This window comes from Aegilops tauschii, chromosome 2, assembly GCF_002575655.3.
Source record: "Aegilops tauschii subsp. strangulata cultivar AL8/78 chromosome 2, Aet v6.0, whole genome shotgun sequence".
In the NCBI taxonomy this organism is placed as follows: domain Eukaryota; kingdom Viridiplantae; phylum Streptophyta; class Magnoliopsida; order Poales; family Poaceae; genus Aegilops; species Aegilops tauschii.
This window is the reverse complement of record NC_053036.3, coordinates 452,467,576-452,482,652: the sequence shown is the minus strand read 5'-3', so window position 1 is coordinate 452,482,652 and position 15,077 is coordinate 452,467,576. Positions and strand designations below refer to the sequence as shown.

The following is a 15,077-nucleotide window of genomic DNA, read 5'->3' as shown; positions in this document are numbered from 1 at the left end:
AGTAGATTACTCTCCCATACTCCACTATGGGTGAGCCACTCTTCGGCACATCTTCACAAGTCCATTGTCACCACAATGGACGGCAAGATTCAAGCACTTGATGTCTTCGTGATGCATCATTTAAACTTGCACACCGCAACCTAACCCCACAAAGAACTCTCACGAAGACCATGGGTTAGTACACAAAGCGTAATTGACAATGCTTACCATACCATGGGATCGCTTGATCCCTCTTGGTACATCTTCTACACTTTGTGTGTTGATCAACTTGATTCACTCTTTGACTTAGTCTTGATCAACCTCTCACAAGACCAATCTTTAGGTAATTCCTTTAATAGCACCTTGGTCGACACAAACTCTCCTTGAAACCAACACATGTATTCCAAGAAAAGCCTACGGACAAAATCTTCAAATATAACTCAAGGCAACCATTAGTACATAGAGATTGTCATCAGTTACCAAAACCAAACATGGGGCCACCGCATGTTCTTTCATCGGTCAAACCGCATAACAACATACGTTGTTCCCTTTGTCATCGGTATGTTACTTGCCCGAGATTTGTCGTCGGTATCTCAATACCTAATTCAATCTCATTACCGGCAAGTCTCTTTACTCGTTCCGTAATGCATCATCCCGCAACTAACTCATTAGTCACATTGCTTGCAAGGCTTATAGTGATGTGCATTACCGAGAGGGCCCAGAGATACCTCTCCGATACACGAAGTGACAAATCCTTATCTCGATCTATGCCAGCTCAACAAACACCATCGGAGACACCTGTAGAGCATCTTTATAATCACCCAGTTACATTGTGACGTTTGATAGCACACAAGGTGTTCCTCTGGTATTCGGGAGTTGCATAATCTCATAGTCTGAGGAACATGTATAAGTCATGAAGAAAGTAGTAGCAATGAAACTGTAACGATCATAATGCTAAGCTAACGAATGGGTCTTGTCCATCACATCATTTTCCTAATGATGTGATCCCGTTCATCAAATGACAACACATGTCTATGGTTAGGAAACATAACCATCTTTTATAAACGAGCTAGTCAAGTAGAGGCATACTAGGGACACTTTGTTTTGTCTATGTATTCACACATGTACTAAGTTTCCGGTTAATACAATTCTAGCATGAATAATAAACATTTATCATGAAATAAGGAAATAAATAATAACTTTATTATTGCCTCTAGGGCATATTTCCTTCGCTATATCCCATTGACAGAAATGGACAACATACATATTTGTATTGTTGCCATTAAGGGTAAAACGATGGGGTTTATTCATATTGATTGAGTTTACTTTGTCTACATCATGTTATCTTGCTTAAGGTGTTACTCTGTTTTTATAACTTAATATCATAGATGCATGCTGGATAGCGGTCGATTGGTGGAGTAATAGTAGTAGATGCAGGTAGGAGTCGGTCTACTTGTCTCGGGCGTGATGCATATATACATGATCATTGCCTTGAATATCGTCATAAATGTGCTTTTCTATCAATTGCCCAATAGTAATTTGTTCACCCATCGTATGCTATGTGTTCGAGAGAGAAGCCTCTAGTGAAAACTATGCCCCCATGGTCTACTCTAATCATATATAAAAATCCAAAATTCCTTTGCTGCATTTTTTTGTTTTGCGGTTTATATATCTACCACTACGAGATTTTATCCTTGCAATTAACGAGTTCAAGGGGATTGACAACCCTCTTGCCCGCTTTGGGTGCAAGTATTTGCTTTTGTGTGTGCAGGTGCTGTTCACGAGGCTTTGCGTGATTCTCCTATTGGTTCAATAAACCTTGGTTCTCTCTGAGGGAAATACTCATCTCTACTGTACTTCATCTCCCCTCCTCTTCGGGGAAAATTCCAACGCAGCTCACAAGTAGCAAGACCATATGTTGGTTTCAAGGTTGAAAGAACACAATTATTTGTTGACCAAGGTGTTATTCATGGAGTTATCCAAAGATTGGTCATGTGAGAGTTGAGTCTATTGCAAGCATGTCTTGAAGAAGAAGATTGTGTGAACATTCATGTTGCCTTCAAGACATCATCTTCATGAAGAGATAAGATAAGATACAAGGTTGATCAAGACTAAGTACAAAGAATGGATTCAAGTTGGTGAACACACAAAGTGTAGAAGATGTATCGAGTGGGATCAAGTGATCTCACGATATGGTAAGCATTGTCCATTACGCTTTGTGTACTAACCCACGATCTATTTGTGTGGTGGTTCTATGCGGGGTCAAGTATCTTTCCATGGTCTTGCGTCAAAAGTAAGATTTCATATAGCCCAAGAGAGGATGGTCATCAAGGTTGTGGTGTGCAAGTTCAAGAGGAGCATCACAAAGAGATCATATGCTTGAAGCATGCCGACCATTTAGTGATAATGGTCTTGCGAAGATGTTCCTAAGAGTGGCTCTCCCATAGTGGAGTGTGGGGGAGCAAATTGCGAGTCTTCACCAAGTGTGCGCTAACAAGAAATGTGTTCCAACTTGAGGCCGACATGATCTTCATCATCTAGCTCAAGTGGATTATGCATGAGGCAAAGGTTTGTCTTTGATAGGTCCTCTATTTTACCGGTCTCTGGTGTTAGTTGGCAGATCGGGGTATAGAATTGATCCATGTATTGTCAAGGGGGGGGCGCTCAAGTGAGTAGCTTGATCGTATGATTCGTAGAGAACTCAAACCAATGCATCCTTGGCATCATCTTTCTTAGTTCTTGTTTGGCTTTTTTCTATGTGAGCTTTGGAACTTGTGATCATCTTCATGACAAGCTCAAATTCATCGAAAACGGATTTCGTATGCATCATCTATTTTGTTTTCGATGTTGGAGTTTTTGTCGGTTCTTCACTCATGGATCTTTCACACCTCTATATCATTGGCATATTTCTCTTGCCACTTCTGAAAACTTTCGGTCGTGATTTGACAACTCTTGTCGTTAGCTTTCTATCAAGCTTGAGTTCGTCGAAATCAGATTTCATTTGCATAAGTTATGTTAGTTTTGGTCTTATTTGCATTCCTCTGTTGTGCTTTGGCCTTTTGGGCAGAGGCCAAGCGGTAGTATCGCTGGTACCCACGGTAATACCGCTTAGGCGGTACTTCCGTTGGTTGGTACTGCAACTAGTTCCATGGGCTGCACCTGGTATTGGGGCAAAGTGGGGCAACCCTACACGGGCCTTATGGCCCAATAGTGGGAGGCGCCCCCTTTAGGCTTGGGGGCCAAGTTCCCTTGGCGGTTAGGGTTGTGGAAGAGAGGGCGCGTACCCCTTGGGATTGCCAACCATAGATGGGGGTGCACCCTTTGGGGCAACCCCTGCTCCAAGCTAGCCTCCTCCCCGGGCTATTATAAATGAAGGGGGGGCATGCTCAAAGGAGACACAATTTTTCTGGCGCCTTTGATTGTGTCTTCTCTCTCTCTCTCTCACTCTCCTCTCTCCCCCCCAATAGTGGGTCTCCTTCCGAAGGGCTGCTCCTCCCTCGTCTTCTACTTTGACATTGCTTAGCTCTGGATGGCAAAGCGATGCCTGATCACTGGTGTCGTACATGTGCAATACACAGAGGGATCGTGCGTTCAATTTGTTCGAGGGACGGTTCGAGGGATTTCAAGAACGATCCTCGCGAACTCTTCTCCCGCTGCAACTTGAAGTTGGTAACGATCAGATCTAACCTTGTATGCATCTTCATAGTGATCCTGGGAACTTGATTTGTAGGCCAATTTCTTTGTTTTGTTTTCTATTACATTTCTCAACAACAACTTCACATTGAAGTTGTCCGGCGGGAGGAAGAGGGGAGGGGGAGGTGATCCAACAAACTCAGCTATATCGGGTTGGGTGAGTGTGTAGTACGTTTGCTCCGATCTCATGACATCTCGATGTATTTTTCTTCCTAAATGAATTTTCCACCTCCTTGACGACTGGAACTGATAGTCTAAAGTTAATGTCGTTCAAATTAATTTACTCGGATCATAACCCATGTCTTGAGCTCACACCACGATCCATCTTTTCTGTTGTCATCAATGACAGTTCTTCCATGACACAATTCCTCGACCAGCAAACTTTAATTCATACAAAGCAATATTTTCTTTTGTTGCAACACACATACATTTATGCTAGTATAAACAAAGAAGAGATGCACCCTTGCTCAATCCGGCCCAAGGAAATATGATGTGCTACCAGCGTTTAGGTGATACCGTGATATGGACTCTTGGCAGCCGTTGGATCTCAAATCAAACGGCTTTCGGAAGCTCTTGAACATTTACAAAAAAGTGATCTAAGAGTCTCGACATTGCGTGCAGGTACAACAACTCTTAAGATGCCGTCGGATCTGTGATCCAACGGTCCAAATGTCCGTATAACGGTAGCATATGAAGACCGATATCACCTGAAACTTTGGCAATCCGGCCATCCAGTTCCGATCAGACGGTAGACACGCGGCCGCAGCAGCAGCCTGCGGAGGCAGAGTTCCTCCCTCAGGCCAGAGCCACAGGAGGGGAGGCCTTCCCCTTGCCCCATCTTCTCCTTTACCTTATCGGCGTTATCGCCATCACCCGTCATAACTCGCGGCCGCACGCGTCGTACCAAAGGAGGGAGGAAAAAGGGATCTCCACTCCACTCGGCATCCTCCTCCGCCCCGCGCGGTTCCAATCTGGTTCCCGGGCCAGCAATCGACGATGGGGAAGAACCAGGCGTACAAGGCGATGCAGCGGGCGCGGCTGGGCTCGTCCTCCGGCGCCCCCGGCGAAGGGGAGGAAGACGGCATGGTCGGTCCCCTTCCTCACCCCCCTTACCACAGATCCTTAATCCCCCCTAGTTCCAAGCTCGCAACCCATCTCTGATTGCTCCCCCCGTGCAAACCCTATCGAGATCTGCCGGGACGTCCATGGCGAATCTTGCTGCTTGTAGATGCTTTTTCCCCCTTTTGATGAGGGGACTTTTACTAACGAGGGCCGTCACAGACGGACGGTTCATTTCATTCTCCAGAGTGGCACGCGGCGCGCTTGGCCAGCCTCAACAAGACCCACACCCTCACGTGGGAGGAGTTCAAGAAGAAGCAGAAGGTATGCGCGGCCTCGGCTTGCTCTCTGCTGGCTTTGTTGGTGGATTTTAGTTTCTGCACTCTGTAATTTTGGCCATGATTTTATCCATGCTGCTGCTTAAGCTCTGCGATGTGCTATTTGTGCTCCTATTTTATGTTAAATGTATGATGGATGCTGAATTTCAGGCATACTGCCTTGTATGTGATGCCCAAGTTTGTTTTGGCCTGGTGTGGGATGGCGATTCACTTTGTAGTTCATATAGTAACGAATTAAGCTACGTTGTAGCATAGGAGGGAAATTAGCAGCCTGAACTTTGGCAGTGGAAGCTTGGTCCTGTGCCACCCAGGGTCCAGTCGTCCTTCCCCTGGTTTGCTGACCTTTGAGTTTCTCTAGCATCGGTTTGCCATCAGACATTTAGACTTGTGCTACTGTAAAAGGTAGTACAACCATTTATCAGTGGCACACCGCTTATTCAGCCATCCACGATACTTTACCTAGTTAGCTTGAAAAACGATCTTATATTTTACTCCCTCCGTCCCACAATATAAGATCGTAGCTTGAAAAATGATCTTACATTGTGGGATGGAGGGAGTGCTTGGTTTTGATTCCTTTACTTATCTTGTTCTCTTTGATAAATAGCAACTTAGACGGAGTATGTATATGCTGATTCCAAATAGATCAACCTATGTCCGCATTAGTTGGGGTGGGTTTACTTGGCAAACGCTTTATTGTTTTCTGCATTGACTCCACATGGTTATTGGCTTACTAGTTAGTGTACTGCTGATGAGGCTCAGCCTTTTTGTACTTATAAGGTCACTGTGTAGCTATAATACTTATCTGTTATCAGTACCTTCATAGTAATCAATGATGCTCTTGTCCCCTATAGGACGAGGAACTAAAGAGAGGTGAGGTGGAGGCTGACAAAGATAAAATGATGAGAGAGTATAGAGCTCAACTGGATGCTGAAAGGGCCCAAAAGCTTGGTCGTGGAAGAGACGTCGTAAAGTCAAAATCATCATCTTCCAAGAAAGGTAAATCAACTTAATGACGTGCTGAACGATGTTTCTTACATTTAGGTCCCATTAGGTGAACTCTTTCTTAAATCTATTCCATGTGTTGAGTTTTCTGACAAAGAATTATGGATACAGAAAAGAAGGAAAAGGACGCAAAGAAACGGATTAAAAAGAGGAGGAAGGTATTGCTCTCAAATACAAATGTAATAATTGGCCACATTATGATGAATGGAAAACACCAAAAATATCCGCTATATAAATGACTCTAGATATAAACATTTTTTTACCTTCTCCTGTTGGGATGAATTTGGGAAACAAAAATGGTCCTACTTGCTCACTTCTGCATTCTTACAGCACAGAAGTTCGTCAGAAAGTTCCAGCTCATCAGAATCATCAAGTAGTGATGATGAGGACAGGGGTTCAAGAAAATCCCGATCCCGATCAAGATCAAAGCGAAGTAAGAAAGATAAGAAGCACAGGTCCCGATCCAAGCATGCCGGAAGTGACAGCGAGGAGGAAGGCCCTGTTCGCCTCTCGAAATTCTTTGGGAATGCAAAGAATTAGATGCTATATCGATACGCCCAATACCAATTTGCTTGCTCCTGAGGTCATATCATTTTGAATCGTCAATTGGTGGGTGTTGATTGTATTCTATTGAGATGACTCTCAGAAGGTTGTGGGAACCAGTTTCCGTGTTGTTTCTCAACAGAATGTTTGGTAACTGGAGGTTTAGGTGTTGAACCATTATATGGTATCCTGCAACTTGTAAGAAATGTCAAATCATTGTTACATTGTTGTACTTGATGGATAGTGACAGTATTCATATTCGATTTGAACTGCTTTAATTCTTTCAGAACTTGATATTTAAATTATTATCTTTCTTTGGCTGATCTTTAGATCTATTATGAGAATCGGCTTCTCTGTTGGTGTATTTGCTGTGAGCTATGAAAAATACAGTCCCCTCCGTCTCTATGTTTGATTAAATTCACTGAAAAATATATTAACTTGTACAATACCAAATAAGTAAAATATGAATATGTATATATCATAATGAAGCTGATGATATTGATTTGGTATTTGTGGATAAGCTTGGTCAAACAGAGAGTAGAAAATAGTGATCTAAACAGAGTACCTTGCTACCAATTGGCAGCTTTAGTACAACCTGAGGGAGTACTGCAAATTTTACCTTTCCCGGGTGTTCAATCTTTAGGCCTCATTCGGTTCATTCCAATTTCTTCCCGAAACTTCCCAAGAAAAATCCCGAATTGAAGGGGAAACCCAAACCTAAGAATTAGGAGTAGTATAGAAATTTGATAGGATGGCACTTGCCATTCTAAGGAATTGTCTTTGTATTGTTCCTACGCAAAAATAAGCTTTGAGTGGAGGTGTAGATTCCTTCAAAAACACAAAAAATGAGTAGTATTCTTACGAAATTCCTGTACAAATTTTCCTCTAAAATTCTTGTTTCTATGTTTTCCTATTAAAATCCTCCAAACCGAATGAAGCCTTAAAAGACCAGGTGAAGGATTTGTAACGCCTTCTACTTACTCCCTTCGATCTATATTAATTGTCGTTTCTCAAAAAAAATCTATATTAATTCACAGCTTTAGTACAACGGAGGGAGTACTCAGTACTGCAAATTTTACTTTTCCCGGTGGTGTTCACTCTGTAGAAGGTCAGGTTGCCGTGCTACTTTGTTTACCAACAGAAAAGTTTTCTTATAAATAGGTTATTAGTTCGTTTGGTTACAACAACGTCTGGGTGGTGTAGTTGGTTATCACGTTAGTCTCACACACTAAAGGTCCCCAGTTCGAACCTGGGCTCAGACAATTTATTTTTGGCCCGTTGCTGCTTTTTTCTCTTTTTGCAATCGCGTCCATGGGCATCTCCCTTGCATATTTCTGGTATAGCTCCTTAACGTTCTACGTCATCTTGGTCTTTTCTGGGGAGAAGATTTTGGCAGTGATGATTTCCAAACAACGGCAGCATGTACCAGTACCATGCACACAACGGGACGATGCAAGAATAGCAAGTTGTACATGTTAATGTTAGCATGGCAAAAAATGCTCAATCTCTGTAATGTGGGGAGTACGTTAGGACAAAGTTTAGCTGATGTAACAACTCCGCTGCTCAAAGCTAACCCAGAAGCAGTCACACTAAAAATAATCGGACGAACAGATGACCCGACTGCTCTTTTCTGTTTTGTTGTTCTTGTAATTTCACGCTATCAGCTACAGAACAGCCCTAAACAGCCGGATGATCGAAAAACTTCCTATGTGGATTCTTCCAACTCTTCTCCAAAGCGCTCCAGCCTTGAAACCTCAGCATCGTAGTCACGGATCAGAGCGTGTTTGATCGACCCGTCATCCTCACTCGCGTGTATTTGCTTCCCACCAAACCTGCACGGCAAGGAATGTAGTTAAAAACCCTTTTCCTAGGTAGGAAACCAAAGCATGCACAATCTCGACATCAGCTCCTTCCTTTCTCCAAAGTGTTCACAAGATAAATTTTTTCCTAACACTGGAAACGAATCTTGCAGATGGATTTGACAAACTCAGGATGCACACCAAACATAACTGTTTTAATGCTTTACGATATCAAAAACCAAGAGGAAAAGAACGGCGCAATGATTTTATGTTAAAACCTACCATCTTCCATTCATCTTCTCTATGCATTTGAGACCATCTTTCCGGTCTTTGAACTTTACCAATACGACCCCTTGTGGATGATTTTCGCAAACCTGCCACAGCAACATGTAAACAAAAGTGGTAGAGAGAAAAGAAACCACCAAAACTTACTGGTGGTTAGGGCCAGTTTGCTCAGTTACGGCTCATTCTGGGGATTTTCTATACATTTCATCATTAATTACAACAAAGCTTAACACTAGTTCAGAGAGCCCCACATGGGCAGATGTAAGATCAGATCTAATTTCTGGACAGGTGAAGATAGGAACAAGTAAATGAAACTCGTAGCAGCAGACTTATAGAGCATGGTGCTGAAATGGTTTATAAATATACTTGCTACCATATAGTCCTGCTAAAGTGAAACACACCAGCCCATAATTATGTGGATTAAAGACCTTGGCTACTCAGCTTGCATACTCTCACCCATTAGTCTGTTTGCCTTTTCCAGACTGAGTAACACGTTCTCACAGGACCAGTACCCATATGGCCAGCTTTTGGCATCGCAATAAACAAGGATCAGTCAGTTTGGTGTAGAATGTGGATGCAGTTCTCCAGTATGTCTTTCAGAGACTGGTTACACAGGTTAAACTCAAAAGGTGGCAACAGCCAGGAACTTTCGTACTCCAAATGGTTCTTGATCATATCAAGCTTCTACATGATTAGGAAGAAGCACAGCTAAAGAAGTAAACAACTTTTTAACATTCCCTTTTCTCTAATCAAACTAATCTATTTGTTATGATTTTCCTATGATGACAAGACATATGAGTGCAATTAAAAATTACCTTGACATTGTCGATCGGACCAAACTTCACGCATTCCTCTCTAACATCTACCTCAAGTTCAGGAAGAAGGGTTTCATCATTCTGCAATGATCAGGAACTTCATTCTTAATCAAACCGACATGAGCAAAAAAGTTCCTATACCAACAGGAGCAATCTGAAACGACTCATTTGTTCCATATGAAAAGGGCACGTCAAGCAAGCATAGTTCCATAATTACTTACTCTCAATTCAGCAGGACTGAACATATTCGCCAAAATCACCTGAGTAGGAATCATCACCTTCTTATCATCATGTCCACCTAATAACAGAACATTGTCACAAGAATAAAAATAAGTAAATGGGATTTTGATCTCAAGATAAAGCTAGTTTGCTTGCAAGAAGATAATAATGAAAAAGTAACTGCTCATCAACCAACGGCGTAATGATAAATGAACACCCTGCGTAGAACAATAGTTTTTGCAGCTTAATTCTTTTAGGGCGATCTGCTAGTAGGAAAAGATTTAGAAGCACATCATATTATTCTCAACACGACACATCCCTAATTAGCATGAAACATGCAAAGCTTGAAGACGACCTACAGTTCGGTTATGTCAACATTGAAGCAACAGGAACTTATCGCTGGGTACACGTATTCAAATCAACTATAATAAAAACAATTGACATAATTTAAAGATAGAAATTACCCCATCCCAGCATCTTATCTTCAACCTTCTTGCCTTTCTTTTTCTTCTGCTTGTCTGCCTTCTTTGCCAAAAAAACGTCACCTGAAGCAGATGAAACCATTAGTAGTATATATTTTGCAGTTCATGTCGCTTTAATAAATTGTGAACTTACCTTTCTGCTGAAATTTGGCCACGCTAACAGTCATTAGGGTCTTACCACCAGGACGGAATGATGTTCCATCCAATAATTGAATTGCTAAAGGTACAGAAGGCTCCTGGATCATTGAAAGAGAAGTACACAGTAAATAAAATAAACATGCATAATTCCGTAGTAACTAGTAAGCTCAGTCAATCTGACAAGTTCAGTAAGGCAATACCTTGAGATAGGTCACAAGTGCATCACCCTTTTTCCTGCCTGTTTCCTTGTCAGTATAGATCTTCACTCGGGGTTTCCTTGTCTCTGGATCCTATATCATCACAAACACATTATAAGTGCATCAGTAGTTCAGTACTCTGAAGCTCAGGAACAGAATATTGATTACGAATAAGATAAGAACAAAGCTATCCAAATATAGGATATACTACCTCTGTCCTAAAATATAAAGCGTTTTTGCAGTTCAATTTAAACTGCAAAAACCTTATATTTTTGGGACAGAGTAGTACTCCCTCTGTAACTTTTTATAAGACGTTTTTAGAGTCCATGACAGTATAAAAAACCCGTCTTATATTAAGTTACAGAGGGAGTAGTAAATAAATATCATAATCATGTACAGTTTAATCCATACAAAGATAATATATGGCTAAAATTTTCAATATGACGATATCTACTATCATCAATACCTACTACAAGTCCAGATAGCTGGAATTCACTAGATTTGACAGTCATGCTGAACACAAACTGAACATCTTTGACATGAAAACGTGAAGATAGCAAGATTCTGAACAAATCAAATTATGAATTTTGAAACACAGTAGTTACATGCACAAGCGGCAAACATGGATCTGTGAGTGTACTGACTACTGATAAAACCAAGTTTAGGAATGGGAAGACCATCAAGGTTCAAGATGAGAAATCAGTCTGATCAAGTTTAAGCTGTCTCTGCCAGAAATGAAAAAAAAAAAAAGCATACCTCCTTTATAATTCCACACTTGGAAAATACCTCTACAATCTGCAAACGAAATCCACTATCAGATATCAGAACTAGTAACTTTTTGTATAGCTATGAACATGTTATAGTTCATTTTGAGAACGGTCTTCCTACGAGGAAAACAAAGAGTAGCCTCAGCTTTTGGAGATAGAAAAAACTTACCTCCTCAGCCGTGACATCTTCAGGTAAACCAGTAACATAGACATGTGTGTTGACTTTGAGATCAAACCAACTTTCTGGAGGTTTCTGAGGTTCCTGCCCAAATAAAAACAGTTTTTAAGAATTAGCTTGTGCAAAACTTATCAAGTCCCTCAAGAGTAACTTGAGAACTACCTTCTTTTCAGTTGGCTTCTCAGACTTCCGCTTCTTTTCTAGTCTTTTATCTACCTTCTCTGGCACTTTGTTTTCTTTTTCAGTTAAAGCATGGTTTTCATCCAATGTGGACGAGCCAGGAATATCTGGTGGTTGAAATACTTCTTCCTCGAGTGCAAAAGTCATGTCTTCAAGTTCATAGTCATCCTTTTTACGTGATATGTCATTCTCTCCATTGTTGTCCATTTCACCCGATACATCATTCTGAGAAGGTACACAAGGAATCAGGTTAGCTGATAAACCCTGGTAATAAGGAACATTAAACAAGACGAATAAGAGAATGTCTTTTTCCCATGGACGAACAGCTGGCGCAATACAGAATACTCTTATCAAGAAATATCACCTAGGCCTAAAGAATAAGGCATTGACAACACTAGCAATGACTAAGGGGAGCTAAATTAGATTCTCAGCTGAACCGCAACTTAGACTACTATTAGTTAAAATAAAAATGTAGTAGCTTTTTTTGGGAATAAAACTTCCACCTAACATTGAAATTGATTTTTTTAAATAGATACACAAAAAGGAAATGCGACGACGAACGAAAAATCAAGATAAAGAGTGTATGAACTTTGGAAGTTGGGTTTCTTCAAAGTTGTTTATGGAAGGGTAAATTTTACGGAAAATTTTAAAACTGATGCAACCAGATCAAGCACATACAATAACTTTGTATTCATAACTTGGTATAAATATTAGTGAAGTTTGGATAGTGTCAGTTATATTTGGGGAGCCACCACAAGACATCTCTGAGTCATCGTGTATTGAGAGTTACAGGAGAGAGAACAATAAACTCCGATTGGATAGATGTTGATCATCAAGTTGTGAAGGATCACACTGGTTTACACTACAATTCCATTTCCAGAGTTGGTCTGTGAGAGTATGACTTGGTATTGTTTCTGATCAACATTTTTGCTTATTCGGACTCAATACTGAGTTGTTCATTTATTCCTTATGTTCAATCATGAAAGATCGGGCAACCCTATAGAATCATCCTCTCTAGGTTGATTTATCAATAATAAATCAATGAGAATGTACACTGTAAAGTTAAAAGAGGCTTCATTTCTCTAAAGTTGCGTATACAAAGGGTATATATCCACACATAGTTTACTTCTTTGAAAGGGTAGCTGGAAGACTGTTTTGGAGAGAAAGATAGAACTGATACTCATGTCCAGGTTAAAATCTTACCATGGAGCAGGTAAGACTAATAGTAATAGATGGCACAAGCCCATCAGAAAATTTACTTTGACATGAAAAGACTAAGGTGCCACATGTCATGCAATAAATTTCCCGAACTAACAAGCCCTATACGCTAATAAATCGTGTAGCTGAGATAGTCGGTACTTGTTCCACTATATGATTACAGCTAAGTGATCAGAAATCATGAATTTTCATCTGATAATGGTTATCTGGAAAGCCTAGCGTTGGAATAGAAAAGCAACACTTACTTGAGGAACCATTGCCCTCAGAGTACGATCCCATTTGTAGATGGTGCCGTCATCATCAGTAAATTCTTCCACACCATCTGGTGGGGATGCTGGCCGCTCATCGGGATCATCAATGACATGCTCTTTGCTTAAGTTACCATCCGCAGCCTTTGCTTTCAGCGCTTCCACCTCTGACTCAGCTTCTATAACCTCCTTCTGGAATTTCTCGAAATCATCTTCAGTTTCTGAATAACCATTTCGAAGAGCATTAGGAGATACTTGAAAAGAATCATACTGAACTTACTTTAAAGGGAATGTAGAAAGCCCTAAGCTCCTAACCTTGTTCAGGTTGATCCTTCTTTGTGACCCCAGAATGCAGCTCTGGAATCGAAGATAGTGGCGTCCATTCACTCCTCCCCTCCGCCCAGAGCATTGTGCTCTCGTTGAGGTACCCATTAGCAAAATGATCTGTACAGGGAGCCAAGTTCCTCAAATCCAGATCACATCGAAAACAGGACGCATAGATCTTCAGAATGTAAAAGGGCTACTAGCTGCCATTCTGAACAATATGCGCCCACAAAACAAGCAAGCAACCTCACAACGTGACATAAACCCTATCCCGCAACCTGCCAGTGCTAACAACTCATCGATGAGCCAGCTTTGGAGTTAGGAAACGCAACAGTGGTGGATAATGCAGTGAATGACACTGTAGAATGATACATACACTCTACGGATAACCTCACAGAACGAATTCAAAACTGCCATCTGGGCTACTACCATTACTTCCATATCCGTTGATTGAAGCATCAATTTACTGGTTAGAAAGGAAATTGCGAGCTTATGAGTAACACGCCCAATTTACTGGTACTGGGATTTGCACCACCTCACATCCAGACTCGACACTTGCCAATACTCACGGGAAATACAAACTACTAGCGAATATGGAGCCTTCCGGATTGCAGAAAGGGCACACGCGAAGTTTCTCTGATTTTGCGAGGATTCAATCCCAGCTTGCGAGCTACCGGCGTCCGCATTTCCACTAGCAGATATAGCGAGAAGATTGGGTGTCGAAGGGGGGAGGAGGTACCTCGCAGCTCCGAGAGCGCGTAGGGGCCGACGTGTTCCTGGCTCGGGCCGAGCACGTACCAGCCCACCTCGCCGCCGCCGTCCATGGACCTCCGCGCGCGGGGAGCGGAGGCTGGGGCCGGAGATTCCGGTCTCGTCGCCGCCGGCGATACGAAATCCTTTTTCGTGAAGCGACCGCCGGAGAGGGGGAGGAAATTTTTGGGGCTGGGGTTTCCAGAGTGGTCTAGACCTGGGTCGAGCCGGTGCCCCCGATGGAAGCCGCTGCCGTCCGATCAAGAGGGTTTCACGATCAATGTCGGTCCAGACCATACATATGTAAAGTTTTTTTTTCGAGAAATTCGTACACCTCTAAAGCTATCCCGAGAGAATAGTTGCGTGGAAGAGCGAAAATTTAACGGTTTTGCTCTTTTTTGTCTGGTTTAAATGTAATCCTTTTTCATTCAAAATTTGTGTCTAATGATGCGCCACGATTCATGTTACCTTTCAGCCCCGGGATGAACCAACCTGACATTTCGAAGCATGCTTTTCTTATCGGATTTTCTGCAAGCCACCTTTTACTGGTTGTCTTTTTCTTAATATTTTATTTTGACCTTTTTCACTCCTGGCACTTGCTTGTCCTCTTTTCATTTTGCATCTTTCGAAGAGAAAGAAATAAAGCTACATGAAGAGGTAGAGAGAACTGAAGAGAGAAGCGACTACCTCGTTTTTTCGCATGGTGATTCCGGTGGCTTTCCTCTCCCAGCGTAAAGTCATGTCGGGTGTAGCGGTTTGTTAGCTCATTTGCTCATCCCTCCTCCTGCTGCTCCTGAATTGGTCGTGCATGTTCATCTTTAGATCCCTTTTTGGTTTGTGTGATGCGACCCTTCCTATCACAT

At 41.8% G+C, this 15,077-nt stretch overlaps 2 protein-coding genes and 1 non-coding gene across 4 annotated transcripts; 2 read left to right on the top strand and 1 right to left on the bottom strand.

Moving 5' to 3' along the window:
- Positions 1–4,476: 4,476 nt before the first annotated feature.
- Positions 4,477–6,892, top strand: LOC109769004 (uncharacterized). 2 transcript variants are annotated; one of them, XM_020327746.3, is made up of 5 exons: positions 4,477–4,758; positions 4,954–5,055; positions 5,921–6,065; positions 6,183–6,229; positions 6,407–6,892. In XM_020327746.3, the coding sequence occupies exons 1-5, from the start codon at positions 4,669–4,671 to the stop codon at positions 6,446–6,448; spliced, it is 426 nt and encodes a 141-aa protein (XP_020183335.1). In that variant the 5' UTR covers positions 4,477–4,668; the 3' UTR covers positions 6,449–6,892. The 2 variants fall into 2 exon arrangements, with proteins under 2 accessions (XP_020183335.1, XP_020183334.1); XM_020327745.3 differs by having other exon boundaries at positions 6,402–6,892.
- A 910-nt stretch (positions 6,893–7,802) lies between these two features.
- On the top strand, positions 7,803–7,876 carry TRNAV-CAC (transfer RNA valine (anticodon CAC)). Its single transcript has one exon. It is a non-coding gene; the product is annotated as a tRNA-Val (tRNA).
- Positions 7,877–8,071: 195 nt separating this feature from the next.
- Positions 8,072–14,489, bottom strand: LOC109769005 (splicing factor U2AF-associated protein 2). The gene is made up of 13 exons (XM_020327747.4): positions 14,204–14,489; positions 13,456–13,584; positions 13,138–13,361; positions 11,657–11,899; positions 11,486–11,578; positions 11,306–11,344; positions 10,553–10,642; positions 10,348–10,450; positions 10,197–10,277; positions 9,735–9,811; positions 9,514–9,594; positions 8,696–8,787; positions 8,072–8,446 (listed from the first exon to the last, which is right to left on the bottom strand). The coding sequence occupies exons 1-13, from the start codon at positions 14,286–14,288 to the stop codon at positions 8,320–8,322; spliced, it is 1,464 nt and encodes a 487-aa protein (XP_020183336.1). The 5' UTR covers positions 14,289–14,489; the 3' UTR covers positions 8,072–8,319.
- Between the last annotated feature and the right edge of the window lie 588 nt (positions 14,490–15,077).